Source organism: Gobio gobio, assembly GCF_949357685.1.
Source record: "Gobio gobio genome assembly, chromosome: 20".
In the NCBI taxonomy this organism is placed as follows: Eukaryota; Metazoa; Chordata; class Actinopteri; order Cypriniformes; family Gobionidae; genus Gobio; species Gobio gobio.
Window position 1 is genome coordinate 33359443 of NC_137113.1, and position 17070 is coordinate 33376512.

The following is a 17070-nucleotide window of genomic DNA, read 5'->3' on the forward strand; positions in this document are numbered from 1 at the left end:
TTCTACAACATTCAAACCAAGGTGGGTGGGGGTATTTGGGCTTGTGAGGGGGCATCATCCCTTCACCCGGACTATCCTGCCTCCTCAGTCAAGATGAATGTGAAAATTGATTTTTAATTATGAAATAGAATAAGAATAAAAATCATAATTGCCAAGTGCATATGCTTTCTAGCATTAGGCTACACATTTTATTTGCAGTTGGTGGTATTCTGATAACTTGTCTGTATTCATAGTAAAACTTATTTATGTCTGGTGGTCTAAAACTTGTTTATTTCATGGATATTGATGAGTCAAATTTTAGAATATTTTGGCCTAGGCAGTTTTCCTTTTTGTTTTATGTACTAATATTACTCAATGCTCTGCCACATGTATTCACTCAGTAGCTTTTAGTTTCATAGTTGTAATCGTGACAGGTTTATTTACATTACATTATCGTACGTTACTAGACACCCCCTCTTCAGTACTCCGCTCTGACTCAAACTATTATGACTTTACTCTAATAATGCTATGACTTTAAATTAGCATGGCATTAATCTCATAACTCTGCAACTTTATTTTTTAAATGTGCATTTATTGCGTTACACCAGCTGGTCTCTCTCCCTGTTCAATTAACTGTCATTACTGTCACTATAATACAAAAGTGGTGAAAAAATGCAGAGCCTTAGATTTTAAACATATTGTCAATAAAGATTAATTCATTTGTTAAACAGTTCAATGTAATGAAAAATAGACATCGAGTTGAGCTTGGATTATCCTACTCCTTTAATAAAATAAAGTGATAAATACGTGTGTCAAGATCAACAAAAGTATTTTAATGGATAAGCAGAACACGCAAGAGAATAAGAGTAAACTACACACTCACATAAATAATATCAACACTGAACTGAAGAAACTAAAGGTGATGATGTAGCACTTTACAGTAAGGTTTCATCAGTTAACTAGTTAATGTATTAACTAACATGAACTAAATATGAGCAGTACATTTGTTACTGGATTTATTAATCTTTGTTAATGTGAGTTAATATAAATACAGCTGTTCATGGTTTGTTCATGTTAGTTCACAGTGCATTAACTAATGTGCACAAGATTTTAATAAAGTATTAGTACATGTTGAAAATAACATTAACAAAGATAAATAAATGCTTTATAAGTGCAGTTCATTATTAGTTAATGTTAACTAATGAACCTTATTATAAAGTGTTCCCAGTGATGATACACGGGGCAACTTTTTGAGCAATGTTGCCAAGCGTTGTTGCTGTGCACTTTCCCATTGAGCATGAGCAACACATTTCTATATGGATACTTTAGATCTGTCATGGGCCCTGTGTCTCACTTGGTTGCCCATTGACAGCAACATTGCTAAAAAAGTTGCCCCGTGTATCATCACCTTGAGGGTTTAAATATCAGACAGCTGATGAGTAAAACTGAAACCGGTATCGGATTAATTAACAGTCAGGGAAACAAATCAGAAGCATAACCCTGAGAGTGTGCTCCATCTTGAATTCTAAATGTGCCTTTACATAATTAATCTTGGCTCCACAGTTGTGTCTCATGTTCACTATACAGTCAGAAATCAGTGGGTGCTTCTCCATATTCCTATTGAGTTTCCTCACTCCTACATCCTCAAGCCTGTAACCCTTAAAATGATCAAACTCAGCCATCTCAATTATCTAATTTTACTTCAAGGAGAAATGAGTAGCAAGGAAGCTTCCCGTGGCCTGTTGCACAAAGCCGGTTTCAGTTTCTACCAAGGTAATTCTAGATTAGATTGAGCAAGCTCTGTTTTTTCGGGCTCAAGAAGGTAGATTGTTTTTTTGTTTTTTTTGCATGTTTCATTGCTATGGTAACTTACGCTACATGGCTAACCTGTCCTGGAACAGGTTTTATTCTGGATTAAAGATCTCAGACCAAAACTGGACCTATCAGATGCAATAAAGCCACTCCCTGTATCTGTATCTCTCACTCCAAATAAAGAGAACATTTATACTGAGCGTTGTGAGCCCTTTGAACTTGATCTAAACCAGGCTGGATTCATTTGGATTTGTCAACTCTAAACCTACTCTGAAACTCAGAGTTTGATCAACTAGCTTAATGCAACAGGTCTCTGAGCAGTCATGAGCGAGGATACACATGTGTATTCTTCCCTCGCATCCTAAGGGGGTGGAGCTTAGACAAAATGGTGGAGCTGATCAAAGAATGTGACACAACTGCCACCTAATGGTTTTGTCTCACCAGCACTGACTAACTGAGTGACATACCACAGCATATTGAAGGATCACATACTCTTTCTCATGCATTTTCAACGGACACATCCATAGAAGGCACAAGGGTAGAACTTCGCTGAATCCACTTGTTGTTGTGAAAGTACAGCCCCAAACCTCATCTAACGCCTACTTCAAAAATAAAGGGTTTTGTGTGGTCTAGATGGTGAAGGAGAGGAGCTGAGGTGAATCTGTCCTTGAGAGTTTGGAAGGCTATGTTAGAAGTGTCCATCCACTATAGTCTCTTGGGTTTACCTTTCAGAAGTAAGGTGTGTAGAGGCAACGGAACTATAATTCCATATGAAGCACCTGTACAAATTGTGAAATCCTAGAGAAGGTTCAAATTCTTTAAGAGTTTGGGGCTGTGGCCATTGTAAGACAGTTTAACCCTCTGAAGTCTGAGCTGTTTTGGGGCCCTTTAGAAGTTTTGACATGCTCTGACATTTGTGCTTTTTTCAGTTGCTTATAAACATATTAATGGCAACATGTATGTACATTCTTCTATTTTTGAGAGGATAACGTTTATGCATGGTTTTTGAAAAAACGAAATGTCAAAAGTCACTGAATTAAGGCCTCAAAACACACAATAGATATGTGTCCACAAGACTTTTGACTAATGGGTGTTGTTGCCTAGAGTTTTTGCTTCAAACTGATGTGAAAATCATTGTGCCTACTCATTCACATACATATTCAAATATATTAAAAACATTGATTAAAATTAAGATACAATTTATACAAAACGAAATTCACTTTAAAGAATGGCTTTCTACGAAACAAAACTTAATGAAGTGGTCAAAATCATTTCTGACAAACTCCATGTCTCCCGACATATTGCACATTTTATGATGTGTCCTTTATTAATTGTGCTGTTCACTTTTCACAATCAACATATATTAAATAAAAAAAATAACATTAGGCTATAATATTTAAACATCAATATGAAACAAAATACGTTTTAACCACTTCAGCTCTGCACCCCTCACCAACCCACCCGTGGGTCCAATATTGCATCATCATAATCCTTTGAAAAAATCTATAGGTTGTACAGCACAAAAGCTATATATGGTCTCGTTTGAAAGATTAGAACCTCAGCTTTCTTGATAACCCAATCACTTTTGCATTTATTTTACATAGAAAAAGATGAACCCCCCCCCCCCACATGTAGATCTCGAGAAGGGGCTCGCTGCAGCCTGCGGTGGATGTCCAACCCGGCCCACATCCAAGTGTGACGTCAGAGGCCAGGCCATTGCCGCACTGCAGCCGATTTTTACGATTTTATTGGTCATATCAATCACAGTAGAGACTGCCTCTACACCAAACACTGATCCCTAAACCTACCCATCACTGTAACGAATTAAGTACTGATTGCCTACACCAAACTCTTTTCCCTAAACCTACCCGTCACTGTAACGAATTAAGTACAGATTGCCTACACCAAACTCTTTTCCCTAAACCTACCCGTCACTGTAACGAATAAAGTACTGATTGCCTACACCAAACACTGATCTCTAAACCTACCCGTCACTGTAACCAATGAAATTAGCTGCAGGGCGGGATTTCTGACGTCACACTTGGATGTGGGCGGAGTTGGATATCCACTGCAGGCTGCAGCGAGCCCTACTTGGAGATCTCCCTTTACAAAGTTGAGGAGGCGGAGCCTTCTTTTCTATTTCCCAGCGGCTATGGAAAATCAATGCAGATGAAGAGGAGTCATTAAATAGTTTGCACAGATTAATCTCAATAACTTTTTTTTGGAGGGAGATATCAAGAAAATTCTTGTTTACTGACACCTAGTGGAATCCACAGAAACTTTCTGAAGGGAAAATTATAGATTTTCAAATAACAAATTAATTAAAAAAATAAATCAAAATATGACTTTATCTATGTTTATCATAAAATTGTGAATAAATACAATATAATATATGCAATATTCCACGACTGTGTTAAAATTGAGTGTTTTCTGTAAAATGAGACCATCAATTTACTCCAATGTATGTGGGTAGGGCGCTCTTTTAAATTCAGATATGCCTAATTTGCGAATAAAAGCTTTATTGATGTGACACTAGGCAATTTTACAATAAACACTTCATAATCTGTCCAAAACAGGCCAAAGAAATCTTGTCTAAACAGTCTTCAATTATGACATTTTATGTTGCAGCAGGATTCATATCTTTTTGCATTTAATATTCACAGACACTAACAGAATAAAGTTAAAGGGTTAGTTCACCCAAAAATGAAAATTCTGTCATTAATTACTCACCCTCATGTCGTTGGACACCCGTAAGACCTCCGTTCATATTCGGAACACAAATGAAGATATTTTAGTTGAAAGCTGATGGCTGAGAAAGGCTTCACACAGGCCTCCATTGGCATTCAGTACATTGACACTTCCAAGATCCATGAAAGGCACTTAAAACGTCGTTACAAAGTCTATCTCACCACAGTGGCTCTACAATAATCATACAATGCGACGACAATAGTTTTTGTGCGCAAAAAAAAATCAAAATAACACCTTTATCCAACTTGTTCTCGACTTCCGTGTGTGCCTCCACGACGCATGCGCGAGAATATGACGCAGATCCGGTGTTCGGGAATCCATGAAATACACACTTTAACCCCATTTTGAGCACTACGCCGAGACCTAAAGCACGATCAATGTAGAATTCAACAGCTTAGATACGCGCGTCTTCCTCTGCTCGTAAACAAATCGCTTCTGGGTCATGTGTCCGAACGCCGGATCTGCGTCATATTCTCGCGCATGCGTCGTGGAGGCATACACGGAAGTCGAGAACAAGTTGGATAAAGGTGTTATTTTGATTTTTTTTTGCGCACAAAAACTATTGTCGTCGCATCGTAAGATTATTGTAGAGCCACTGTGGTGAGATAGACTTTGTAACGACGTTTTAAGTGCCTTTCATGGATCTTGGAAGTGTCAATGTACTGAATGCCAATGGAGGCCTGATTGAAGCCTTTCTCAGCCATCAGCTTTCAACTAAAATATCTTCATTTGTGTTCCGAATATGAACGGAGGTCTTACGGGTGTCGAACAACATGAGGGTGAGTAATTAATGACAGAATTTTCATTTTTGGGTGAACTAACCCTTTAACTCACAATCAGCAGCTGAATCTGTTGCTCTTAGAAATAAACAGCTTTTCATATGAGGTAAATTATTCCAGGATTATTCCTCACCGCGTCTCAAAACGATGTAAAGTACATGCAGACTGTTGATGTGTTTATTTGAGTTGATGTGGGTGTTGACTCTGCTCGCACAGATCACGTCAGTATTTGACTTCCAAAAGAACGTGCACTCCGTGGGCATGGCTGCATTAGCGGATAATGAAGAGGCTCGCGAACGACTGACATCTCTCTTTTCAAACAGATAACGTTAACAGAGAATATTTGTTTTCGTTTTGATTTACATTATTTAAAACCATTTCAACATTTCTTTAGACATATGTTTCATGTTTGTGTGATAAGTATTCACTAAGTTACAGTTCATTTTCTGAAGAGAATCAGATTAGATGTCATTGAGAGCGCCGGCTACAGATCGAGCATCATGTTTGTTTTCTTTATTTTCCAAAACTACAACATTTAGTTTTTATTGTGACGGTAAACAAATAAAAGTAGAAACTTAACAGATTATAATGATGTATAACATGAGTTATTTGAGTCTCTCTGGCACTGATAAGAAAAAAAATCGAGGGTGTTACGCCGGCGCGATCATTAACCTCTAGGGGCTTGTAACTCAGGATTCAAACTCTATCTCTGTATGAGGAAGTCGTATGTCATCCCAGCCACTTTGGGTTGCCAGGGTACGGAATATTAAAGAATATTTGAAGCAGTAAGCTAGTTTGAGGCATAATAACTAGACTCCAATCTTTCTTTCCCCAGCTGGGTATTATAAAACTTCATGGAAATGCTCTATAAATTAAATGTAGTCCCTCCAAACCTCAGCATCATTTCCCCAAACTGCAGTGGCCCAGTCTCTTGTCTTTCAAGTGAGTAGAGAAAAGCAATCTTAGATGAGTCATCAACATACTCAAGGATGTTGTATAAGAAAAAACTCAACATTGATCTTGTGATTCATCATAACTTTCAGGTAATGCCATTAAATTAAGGGCTTGAATTTCTGATGGATGGGGATTGGGGAAAGTAATCTGTAACATGGAAGACTGAAAGACTCAGGAGAAGAAGACTGATACATGTGCAGAGAAATTTCTTAAAGTAGTAACAGGATAAATCCAAATCAGTAACCTAGGTTACAGAGCTAATGGTCATAAACAGAAAAGGCAGTCCAGACAGGCAAAGATTGAAACAACCATGCAGCCTTACTAGAGAAATATTCTGTATTCAATATTCTGGAGAGGGCACCTCTGGTCATCACCTCTGGAACATTGGGCTGAGATGTTACAACGACACATACTGACTCTTTGTAAAAGGAGATGCAACATTTCTTTTTATAAAACTAGCAAAAACGTCTTGGTATGGCTGGGTACGTCTTGTCATAGCTTACGACATCTACACTGGCTATACAGTCAATAACTATTTAATCTATCAAAAATGTAGTGCTGCTCAAATTATGTTTTCTGCATATTAATTAATTTATGATCATAATTATTTATTTGAGACTATTTTAACTAATCTCCCTTGATTTCGCTTAGTTAAATAAAAAATGATATTTGCAGAAATCCTTCTGTAGCTGGGCACACTTAAGTAACATTGAAGTAACCTTTGCGTATGTTCACTGTGCTACTGTTGTGCAGGTGCCTGATAGGATAATCAATTGTAATTCAAATCAATTATTTTAATGACAATAAAATAAACCCCCTTTTATGTCTGTATGTGTGTGTGTTACATGTGCTAAAATGTTGTGAATGTAAGCAAGCCAATAATGATTGTAAGACATGTTTTCAATCGATAAATCAGTCTGTACTTTAACAATTTTTTGGGGGGACTGTCTTCAGAAATGTCCTTTGTGTTATGTTGTAGTTGACTTTCAGATTTACAGTTGCTGCACTATCAAGGCATTCCTGTAGCTCAAACAATAGAACATGGCACTATCAACACCAATGTCATGTATACCAAATGAACGCAAGTATACCTTGAATGTAATGCAAGTCACCTTGGATAAAAGCATCGGCTAAATATGTAGCCTAAATGTAAATTCAATCTGATTCAGGCAATAATCTGGTTTATATTGGACAGGGCCAGCCAAATAAAAGCTGTTCATTAACCAAAACAACAACAAAAAACTTCACAATTAACTCTTTATGATGTACAAAGTTCAGAAAGACGTTCAGATATTTTACCCAAACAGCGCGAGGACACCTATATTTAACTAGCCGACTAACCTCTGCCCCATGACAGTTTTCAGGGATCCCTCCTCCACCCCAACCCCTCAATCATATCTGTTCTTATCCCAGCCAGGGATACAGGGGGAGTACTCTGGGTTCGGGTCACATTCTGAGCTCGGAGCCCTCCCCTCGACATCACGCCATTTACACATATTCTTTACTCTATTCGATTATGTAACTTGTGAACTGGTGGAAGAATTTTGAAACCACCTGACTTTATGTATATACTACCACAATCTATAATAAAATCTCAGCTCATGCTATATTATAAAAATGTGCACAAACTCACAAATTCAGACGGGGACATTACTTCCATTATAACTTCCTTGATACAGTTAGACAACATTTGTTAATACGGTTACACTTTATTTTAATGTGTCCTTGTTACAGTGTAATTATGCATTTAAGTACTGTGTAATAATAATAATTAACTACATGTCCTTACTATAGGGTTAGGATTTAGGTTTTTGTTTAGGGTTTGTTGCATGCAGTTATGCATAATTTATAGTTATTACTACAGTAACTACGTGTAACAGGGACACTGTAAAATTGTTACCGTGCAAAAAAAAAGAAGGTGTTTCCGTTAATACATACAATATTTGTTGCCCAAAACAATAGTTTAAAATGTTGAATATACAATTTTTTTCTGTTTCATAATTTTTTTTTTTTTGTGATAATCTACAATTTTGCTGTAAGTCTGTTTAATGTAGATAAATTAGCCAGTATAGTGTGACAACGTGCCCCAATAGCAGGGCCAACACATGTTAAATTAACTGCATGTTTCTTTCTGAAACATCAGTAATGGTAGAAGATTACAGTGACTTGTAATGGTAGAAATGTTCAATAGTGTTTTTTGTATAGCTACAGGCAAGGTGTATATGCCTTTTCAGAAATGGACATTCAAATATGATCTACCCTGAGAAATATTCACTGGAGTAAATTGTGAGACAGCTAGCCCTGATCTGCATTATATATTTTATAAAATTAAAGGTTATAAACAATAAAAGTAAAACGATCAACATTTGTTGTTTGTAGAAGTGTCTTCAGTAAGTCATTGGCTAGAACCACAAGCTCAGCTTCACTGCAACTACTGCGCAGGAAAGCTGGTCTCTACGGCAACAAGAGGGCAGCTATTTTGGGCTGTGAGTACACTGGTGCTCTGTTACCCAGAAACATCCAGCATTGTGAGGAAAGCGCAGAGGACCTGTCTCAAGAGGAGAAGTTAACATCAATGACACATGTCTCTAGACTCTTCATCTCAAACTGTTGTAAGAAATATAGACCCCAGTGAGAGAACATCAGTAACATTACCTTCCTCATAGTGTCAAGCTACAGTTTGTGGATTTGCAATGAATCCACAAGCAAATAAAGCAAATAAAATATCTTACTGAGAGTCGATGGCAGCCCACAGTCATGTGGTAAAAAGTTGTAATTTGCCACATTGATAGACGAGAGTATAAACATTCCTGGTGGCCACTTCTCTCTATCTCAAACCCTTCAACATCACCAACAAGTCAAAGTTGCATTTTTTTTTACCAGCACCTTGGTCTCCTTGGTAAACATTGTGGCGATTTTGCTCTGATGTTGTGTGAGCATTTAGTGATAAAAATATATTAAAAAAAATTTGTTTTTTATTACAATCATAATTTTGTCCAGTCACAAGTCAAATTTATTTATATAGTGCTTCATACAATACTGATTGTTGCAAAGCAGCTTCACATTAATAAAAAGGAAAATAACAGTGTTAATGTCAAATTCAGCAATTAGGATCAACCACTCATAAAGAGTACAATTATCTCTTGCAACATAGCATATTGTTAAAATAAGAAGCTGTGAATGTGCATGAACATGCAGTTGTGGGTTTGTGTTAGAGAGGTGTTATCTAACAGAAGAGATTAAGTCTGCATAAGCTGTGTGAAGGGTTTTCTTCATTACTATGGTAAGAAAGCACAGATGGGAGGGTTTTATGCAACTTTTATATCATCAGATTTGTGTTGTATGGCTGACCATAATCTTGGTACATATTTTATGGAATAATATTGTTCAGATTTCTTCACATTTTTGTTAAATAGTGTCAAATTGTTTTGCTTTAAAAATCTTAGTCATTTGACATACATTTTGATGAACTAGAGTAAAAACACATCCTGTTCTTATTATTATGAGAACCTTAACCTGTAGTCAACCTTTTAACTAGTGGCTTAGAAGGTTCAGGGTAAAAGGATTACACAAACAACTATGTCCCTTGACATGCACTTTTCCCATGGCACACGTTTCTCAAAGTCTTATGCCATGAGATAAATCCTGCTTCTACAAAACAGGAGATTTATCTCCCATGATAAAACAAGAATAAACACACAAGTGTTTGGTATCTGTGCACTACTTGTACTTGTATTAACTTGCAGGACAAGATGCAGTACATATAAACATATTTAGAGTATAATATGTATGAAGTATATCTATACAGAAATACAGTATTGACACTATTTCACCCCAGCATTGTTGAATCGTTTATGACATAACTATTTGCTAACACAGTTATTTTCACTTTGAAGCTTATGATATGCCTTCATTTAGCTGTTAAATGAGCAGTAAAATAATAATAATAAAAAAACACTCCTAAGAATTGATATTCAAGATTGATCCACCCACTGTAATCTATAAAAAAATGTTGGTTGCACTGTATTTTACAGTACAGTACTAACAGTGTACTTACCTAAGAAAATACTGGGTAATATGAGGTAACTACAGGGGTTAAGGTTAGGTTTAGGAGTAGGTTCAGTTATTGTTAATCAGTTATTGTAATTATCGTCATAAGTTAATCGTATGCTCTGTAAACACTAATAATTAGGCAATCAGTTGCCTCAATTTTTTAAGTTAAGAAATTTAAAGTTTAAGTTAGCATAACTAACAGATTTTCATTTTGTAATCATACATTTTAATTGCTCTGAACTTGAAATATATGAGTAAGCAATACACATTTAAATATTTCGTGTAATTGTAAAATGTAAATTTTTTGTAGTGGAAACTTGACTAGCTTTAAGTAGCTAATTTAATAAATGCCACATTGCTAATTGGTTACACAATGCTTTGGTAGCATTAGCATAGTACTTGCCGAATCAATGAGGACAGCATTATAAAACATTTAACATATATCTGTTCTCAAACTAAGCTCATGATCCACTCGTCACCATGATGGAACCCTACAAAAAACACAACATAACAGAAACTCTTGTAAACTAGCATAACAAAACATTAAACACTACTAAACTTAATTTTAATCTTGCACAAAAAAAACATATTATAACACTTAATTTTGGCATTTACTGTAACTTTTGAGTGTCATGGCAAAGCATTCTGGGAAATAGAAATCCCAGCCCAGTTACGGTTACATTTAAGTTTGTCTAAATGAAAAGAAACAAGTTCATAAAACTCAAAACAATGAAACAATTCAGATTACTTAAAATGTGTCAGTTTTGAGAACTCAAAAGAAAAAGAAAGTTCTAAATACTCAAAAGTACTAGATTACTAATTTACTAAAAGTAATTTGTTTGAACTGGTTTGTTTAATTTGAGTTGGCTCTACTCAAACCAATTAATTATTTTGAGCGTTAGGGTTTACAGTCTGTACATGGGGAACAGGACTGAAATAAAGTGCTACCAAAATGTTTATCATTTGAATAGGAAATATGCTACTGTAAAAAAAATTGTACACTTTACCAGTTTATTATAAGTTACCATATATGGTGAAAAAAAATTCAATTTATACAGTCATGCAATCCCCTAGAAATTAACCCATGACCTTGGCGTTGCTAGCACCATGAGCTATGGGATTGCAGAGAATTATTTAAGACGGTAAATTATTTATGACTGAATAAACCACACAACATTAGGTTGCCTAACAGAAGTAATTTTAAGTTTAAGAAGTAATTATAATAAGGTCAGATCAGTTAAGTCACTTTTTTAGCCAGAAACACTCTACACAAGTACATAAACGCAGATGCAAAGTGCAGCCTTCCTGTACATAATTAATGTGTGCTCTTACACTATATGACAGTATCAAACCTCAATGATCAAGGGGGTCATTAAACCAGATGGTATAATTCTGGTAGCTGTTATAAACATGTCAATAGTAAATTGTTTAGCAAGACTTTATGACGGTATAAGTTTGCCATTATTTTAGCTATTCCATTTGGTGATGCTACAGAAATGAAAAACATTCACCTTTAAGTTACCAACTGTATTTTTTCAGCTTGAGTGTTTTCTCTCCATGGATATGGGTTTGGTGTGTGTGCATTGGTGCCAGTACTTACGAGTGCCATCGAAACGAGTTGCAATGGTGTCCAGGAAAGTGTTCTGGGGTGCCAGCAGCCCCTTCATCACTGGCATGATGCCAGGTCTCCAGAGTCAGCAGATGTTTAGGGGAAAAGCCAGCATGAAGCATCAATCTTCACTACATCCCAAAGAAAGGGTGGCCAAGGCAAATGTGAGGTGCAGCAGAGAGAGCGCATCCTAAAAGAGCGAACGTCTCCCAAATGATGACTCCTCACTGTATACTTCCTCAGTCCAGTGGATATATGACCAAGAATCAAACAAATCTCCTTCCTTGTTAATGCATAGAGCGATGCACTCTTCCACTTAGTTCCTTCTCCTCTCTCTTTCCTGGTGAGTCTCTCTCAGCTGTATACACCTGCATGACTTCACAAGACGCGCATCTCCAAAATGGTGTGGGTTTGTTTTTGTTCTGTAACACACTGTGGCAGAGCTACAGAGACAGTTACATTTGTCTTCACCCCTCCTTCTCTGGCTCTTTCTCTCTTTATCCACACCCACTATTCATTCCCTCCAGTTCTCATCAGCCACTGAAAGCACACACACACACACACACACACACACACACACACACACACACACACACACACACACACACACACACACACACACACACACACACACACACACACACACACACACACACACACACACACACACACACACACACACACACACACACACACACACACACACACACACACACACACACACACACACACACACACACACACACACACACACACACACACACACATTCTTGAAAGAAATATATCAGACATACTCATCTTCACATATACCAATCATTCCTGCACAGTCACAATGACCTTCAGAATCACAGCGAAATATAGCAATTTGCAGAAACATAGGTAAAAATGTGTCTTCAAATTAGTATTACAAAATCATTCATGTAATAATGAGAGAAGTGGGCTTAGTATAGAACCTTAGGGTTCTTGACTTACACTTTATGCAAATAAGGTTCTAAATGAGGATAATTTTAACATAATAGACCATTATAATACTAACCTATTTGTGATTTTAACTTTTATGATGATTTTAACACACAATGAACACCATGTAATATCCACTTAAGGTATATGGATTATAGTTCCCCAAGTTATGTTAGGTTCCAGCATCCCTACAACCTTACGGAAAACTAACAGTTATAAATAGTTATAATGTATTATAAGTCTCGTGTCTTGACATTGTTTATCTAAAATCCGAACAGTATCTTACAATATCTTATGAGTGGTTGTTCAGATGAGTACTTACTGCATGTTTATTTCAAAGAAATTTGAACCAATTTAAGCACTCTGCATTTTGTAACCCATTTTCATCTGAAACAATTAAAGTTTACAGTAATTTTTTGGGCAAATAAGTATAATATAACCATAAAACCAATTCATGATATATTATGGCTATTTTAAAGAAAACTATTTACTTATCGTCGCTGTTGGGCGGAAACCTTGTATTGTATCTCCATATTTCTTCCTTTTTTCCCCATAAATCATTACTATAGGTCCCCCTTTATGTCTGTCTGCGGGTTTTGCAAATATTTAACCAATGAAAAGTATTAAAGGGGTCATGAACTGGCTTTTTATTTTATTTTTTACTGTTGTCTGAGGTCAACTTATGATGTTTGCGTGGTTTTTTAAATTCAAAAACATCATAATGAATAAGTAATAGGCTATTTTCTGCCTTGGTTTTGAGGCTCTCTGAAAAACGGTCGATGGGCATACCGCACTGAACACTTGGAAGTAAACGCCCACGGCTATGATTGGATAAGATTTGCATATTTAATGAACTTCAGCTCCCTTCAGTATATGTGGAAATTGTTTTGAAAGCGTCTGGACTCTGGAGAAACGCTCACAGGGCTCGAAAAATATCTTTATCAAACAAACACAATAGCCACGTTTACATGCGCATTTTTTGTCATTCCGATTAAAATCATTCCGATTGAACGATTCGGTGGACTGTTTACATGAGACGTTATCTAAACCGATCTGGTGTTTACATGTGCTGACTTTCAGTCGGAATCATTTTGTGACATGCGCACACAGTTTGTCTGTCGCATCAGATTCGTAACGTTAGAATCGTGGATCAATAGTTCTGTGTTGGTAATTTTTATATTTATTTATTTTTTCTGTGCGCGGACATGCAGTAGTTTAAACTAATTTGTCCTATACAATGGCTATTTCAACAGCTGTGAATGATGAATGCGGAATCAAAATTAATTCAATTCATTTATTTTGAAAAACACAAAATTAACTATAAAATGCACCCAAATTATTAATAAAAACATAGGATGTACGGTGAAACAAAGCATTCAAGACGTGCTCCGCATCATTACTAGTACTAAACGCATATTTCAAATGATTAAGGAAAGATACCATAATCACAAAGGTATAAATATTAACAAAAGTAATTAAAGTAGACTGTGGGTAATGTTACTTAACCAATTTAAAGCAGTTGTTTAACTTTTTTTTAAATATCTAACTTACGAGAAACAGAGAAATATTGACACGTCCTCTCCAGCAGCTCGAATGTTCCCCGTTGAAATGGCAACTCTCAACGGCCACCAGGACTTATACAGTTTTATAAAAGCTATTCATTATTTGTTGTAAAGTGTAAGAATCACCTCCGAAAAAGTTATTCTTCTGTCAGGCGCAGTTGAAGCCACAAACGCTGTCAAGATGAGATGGTGTAGCCAGGCTATGTCTGTGTCATTATTCCAACATCATGTTCATAACATGTTACGAAATAAAAAGAGTAATACCTCAGAAAAATGAACTTTCCTCTCTTGTCAACATTAGCCTGGTGTGAGCGCGGCGTGCGCTCTACAGTTGTGGAGGCGCGCGCTGTATATCACGTCACAGAAAGACGGACACTCAAAGTAATCGGATCAGGTCGTTTACATGGTGGAATTTTTTGTTTGATCGGTTCATGAAAAGGTTTATCCCACCCCTCTCAAACCGATTACAATTTCATTCGGTTTGGCCATTTTTATTCCGATTGAGGTGTTTATATGGAGCATTTTCATTCGGATTGGACTTTTAAACCGATTACAGTGCTCCATGTAAACGCACCCAATGATTCATCTCTCATCCACCCGCGATTGATTGGAATGTTGTATTACTTGGCCGGCCCGATCTGTGAATATAACCATGAACTGTACACACACACACCGCGCAAGAAAGCAATGTTATTTCACTATTTAAGATAGCCCGTTGGCAGGCCGGTGATACGTTTTGGTAGCCCGTCTGAAAAACACATAGCCCTGGAACGTTGGGTTTTGCGAGCACTGGCGTTACAAGTCCGAGCCTGATCACGAATGAACCAATAACACCTTCTCCAGCCTGTGACAGCGTGCTAGAGTATGTAATCAATAGATATCAAACAATCTGTAACAATGCAATACTAACATATATAACAAAAATATGTTTTACTCTTATAAGTGTGTTGCACCGTTCCTGTCGGATCCAATATAGAAGGCACAGCATTGTGTTTTAATCTCAATATGTCTGCAAATCCAGTCTCGACCTGTATCTTGTTTACAATCGATTCTGCGGTGAAATGAAGCGAACAAACGCACAATGTCTTACACGCGTGAGCTGGAACCGGCATGTTTGTTGCTCGGTAGCGACCCGTTTAGCTCCACGAGTCGGTTGGCGGGCTTGAGGCGGTGCTTCTGCATTCTATGACGTCAGTGGTCGACATATTCTGAGATCTCTCATTTTCTGGTCCTGGTGTCAATAAAAGCTTTTCTTTGACTTACAAAGGACGTTTTCAGCTCTGAAACTTACAGGATATTATTATATCACAATTAACTTTTATATAATTCAAAGGCTCAAAGGAAAGTTGATATCTCAATTCATCACCCCTTTAAAAAGAGCTTGTGACTAAACCTCGTAACTCCGCCCCATCTCTAGTGAATTAAAGGTGCTGTATGTACGTTTTTGACTGTACTAAAGCATACAAATACTATAATATGTTCACAAATATTTAGGAAGCGTGCTAAGTTCACATACTCGTTTCTCTGCAAAACAATGCTACAGCCAGTTATTTTACTTTGAAATGTGCGTTCAGTGTCGGAATGTCTGTTTTTGTTTTGGTCTGTGCGATACCGCACTTTGCCAGTTTATCCAATAGTATTTCAGCACCACAGGTTGTCAGTTGGCAGAAAAAGCAGTGTATTACTGCCATGGAAGCCAGCAAACAAACTGTCTCAACGATTTTTCAGAAATATTTTGAATTCCCCAATTGATTTCAATGGAAGCCAGCAAACAAACTGGGTCAGAAATCGCAGATTCTATCCAACCTAAAAAGCCTTGGCATCCATCTAAAAAAGCACATTGAAACGCGGATAAAGTGTGTAAGTCTCCTCGCCTTCCATTGTCAATTGTGCTCGTTCCTGTTGTGTGTCCTCAAACTGGCAACCCGTGTGAGTGTGAGTCTGAGGAGGAAGGAGCGGTGCAAAAGATATTTTGAATTTTGACTGCAGTACCCATTTCAACCACTAGCGGTCATTCTTACATACAGCGCCTGCGCCTTTAAGTTCCACACTCAGTTTGGAGCATCTCTGCTTGTTTGCAATGCAAGGTAAATATCACAACAATGTGGTTCATGAACTACAGTAGGAATACATGTTAATAAATAATTTATTATATAATAAGATTTATAAATGTACATTTAAATACTTTATTAATCCTTTACTTACACTTTCTAAATGATCATATGAACCACTGACAACTAAATAAATGGTTTGTAAATAATGTAATATTTAATTTAGAATTGATAAATTGATCATTTATAAAGTATGAAAATAAACACAATATAGATATATTTATATATCAAGAATAAAGCATTTATAGTTGTATTTATAAACTGCCTATTAATGTCCATTAATGCTTTATAAATGATGAATTAAATATTTACTAATGCTTAACTAATGCTTCAAAGAGTGTAGTTATTATAAAGTGTTACCGAGAACGGTATATTTCATTTACATATGTTTGTTCTGTTGTATTTATTTGTGCTATTGCTCGTAATTTGATTATTTGTTCTTATTTTATTACTGACTGTCTTTAACAAAATTTTAAATTCATATGATTAAGGCTAGCAGTTTT

The 17070-nt window shown here is 36.5% G+C and overlaps 1 protein-coding gene across 1 annotated transcript in view; it reads right to left on the reverse strand.

Annotated features, from left to right (window-relative positions):
• kcnh4b (potassium voltage-gated channel, subfamily H (eag-related), member 4b) overlaps nucleotides 1–12370 on the reverse strand; it is a 52208-nt gene extending 39838 nt beyond the window's left edge. The window contains exon 1 of the mRNA XM_079846149.1: nucleotides 11926–12370. Coding sequence (XP_079702275.1) covers nucleotides 11926–12001 — 76 coding nt within the window. The 5' untranslated portion in view covers nucleotides 12002–12370. The remainder of the gene's footprint in view (nucleotides 1–11925) is intronic.
• Nucleotides 12371–17070: the final 4700 nt, after the last annotated feature.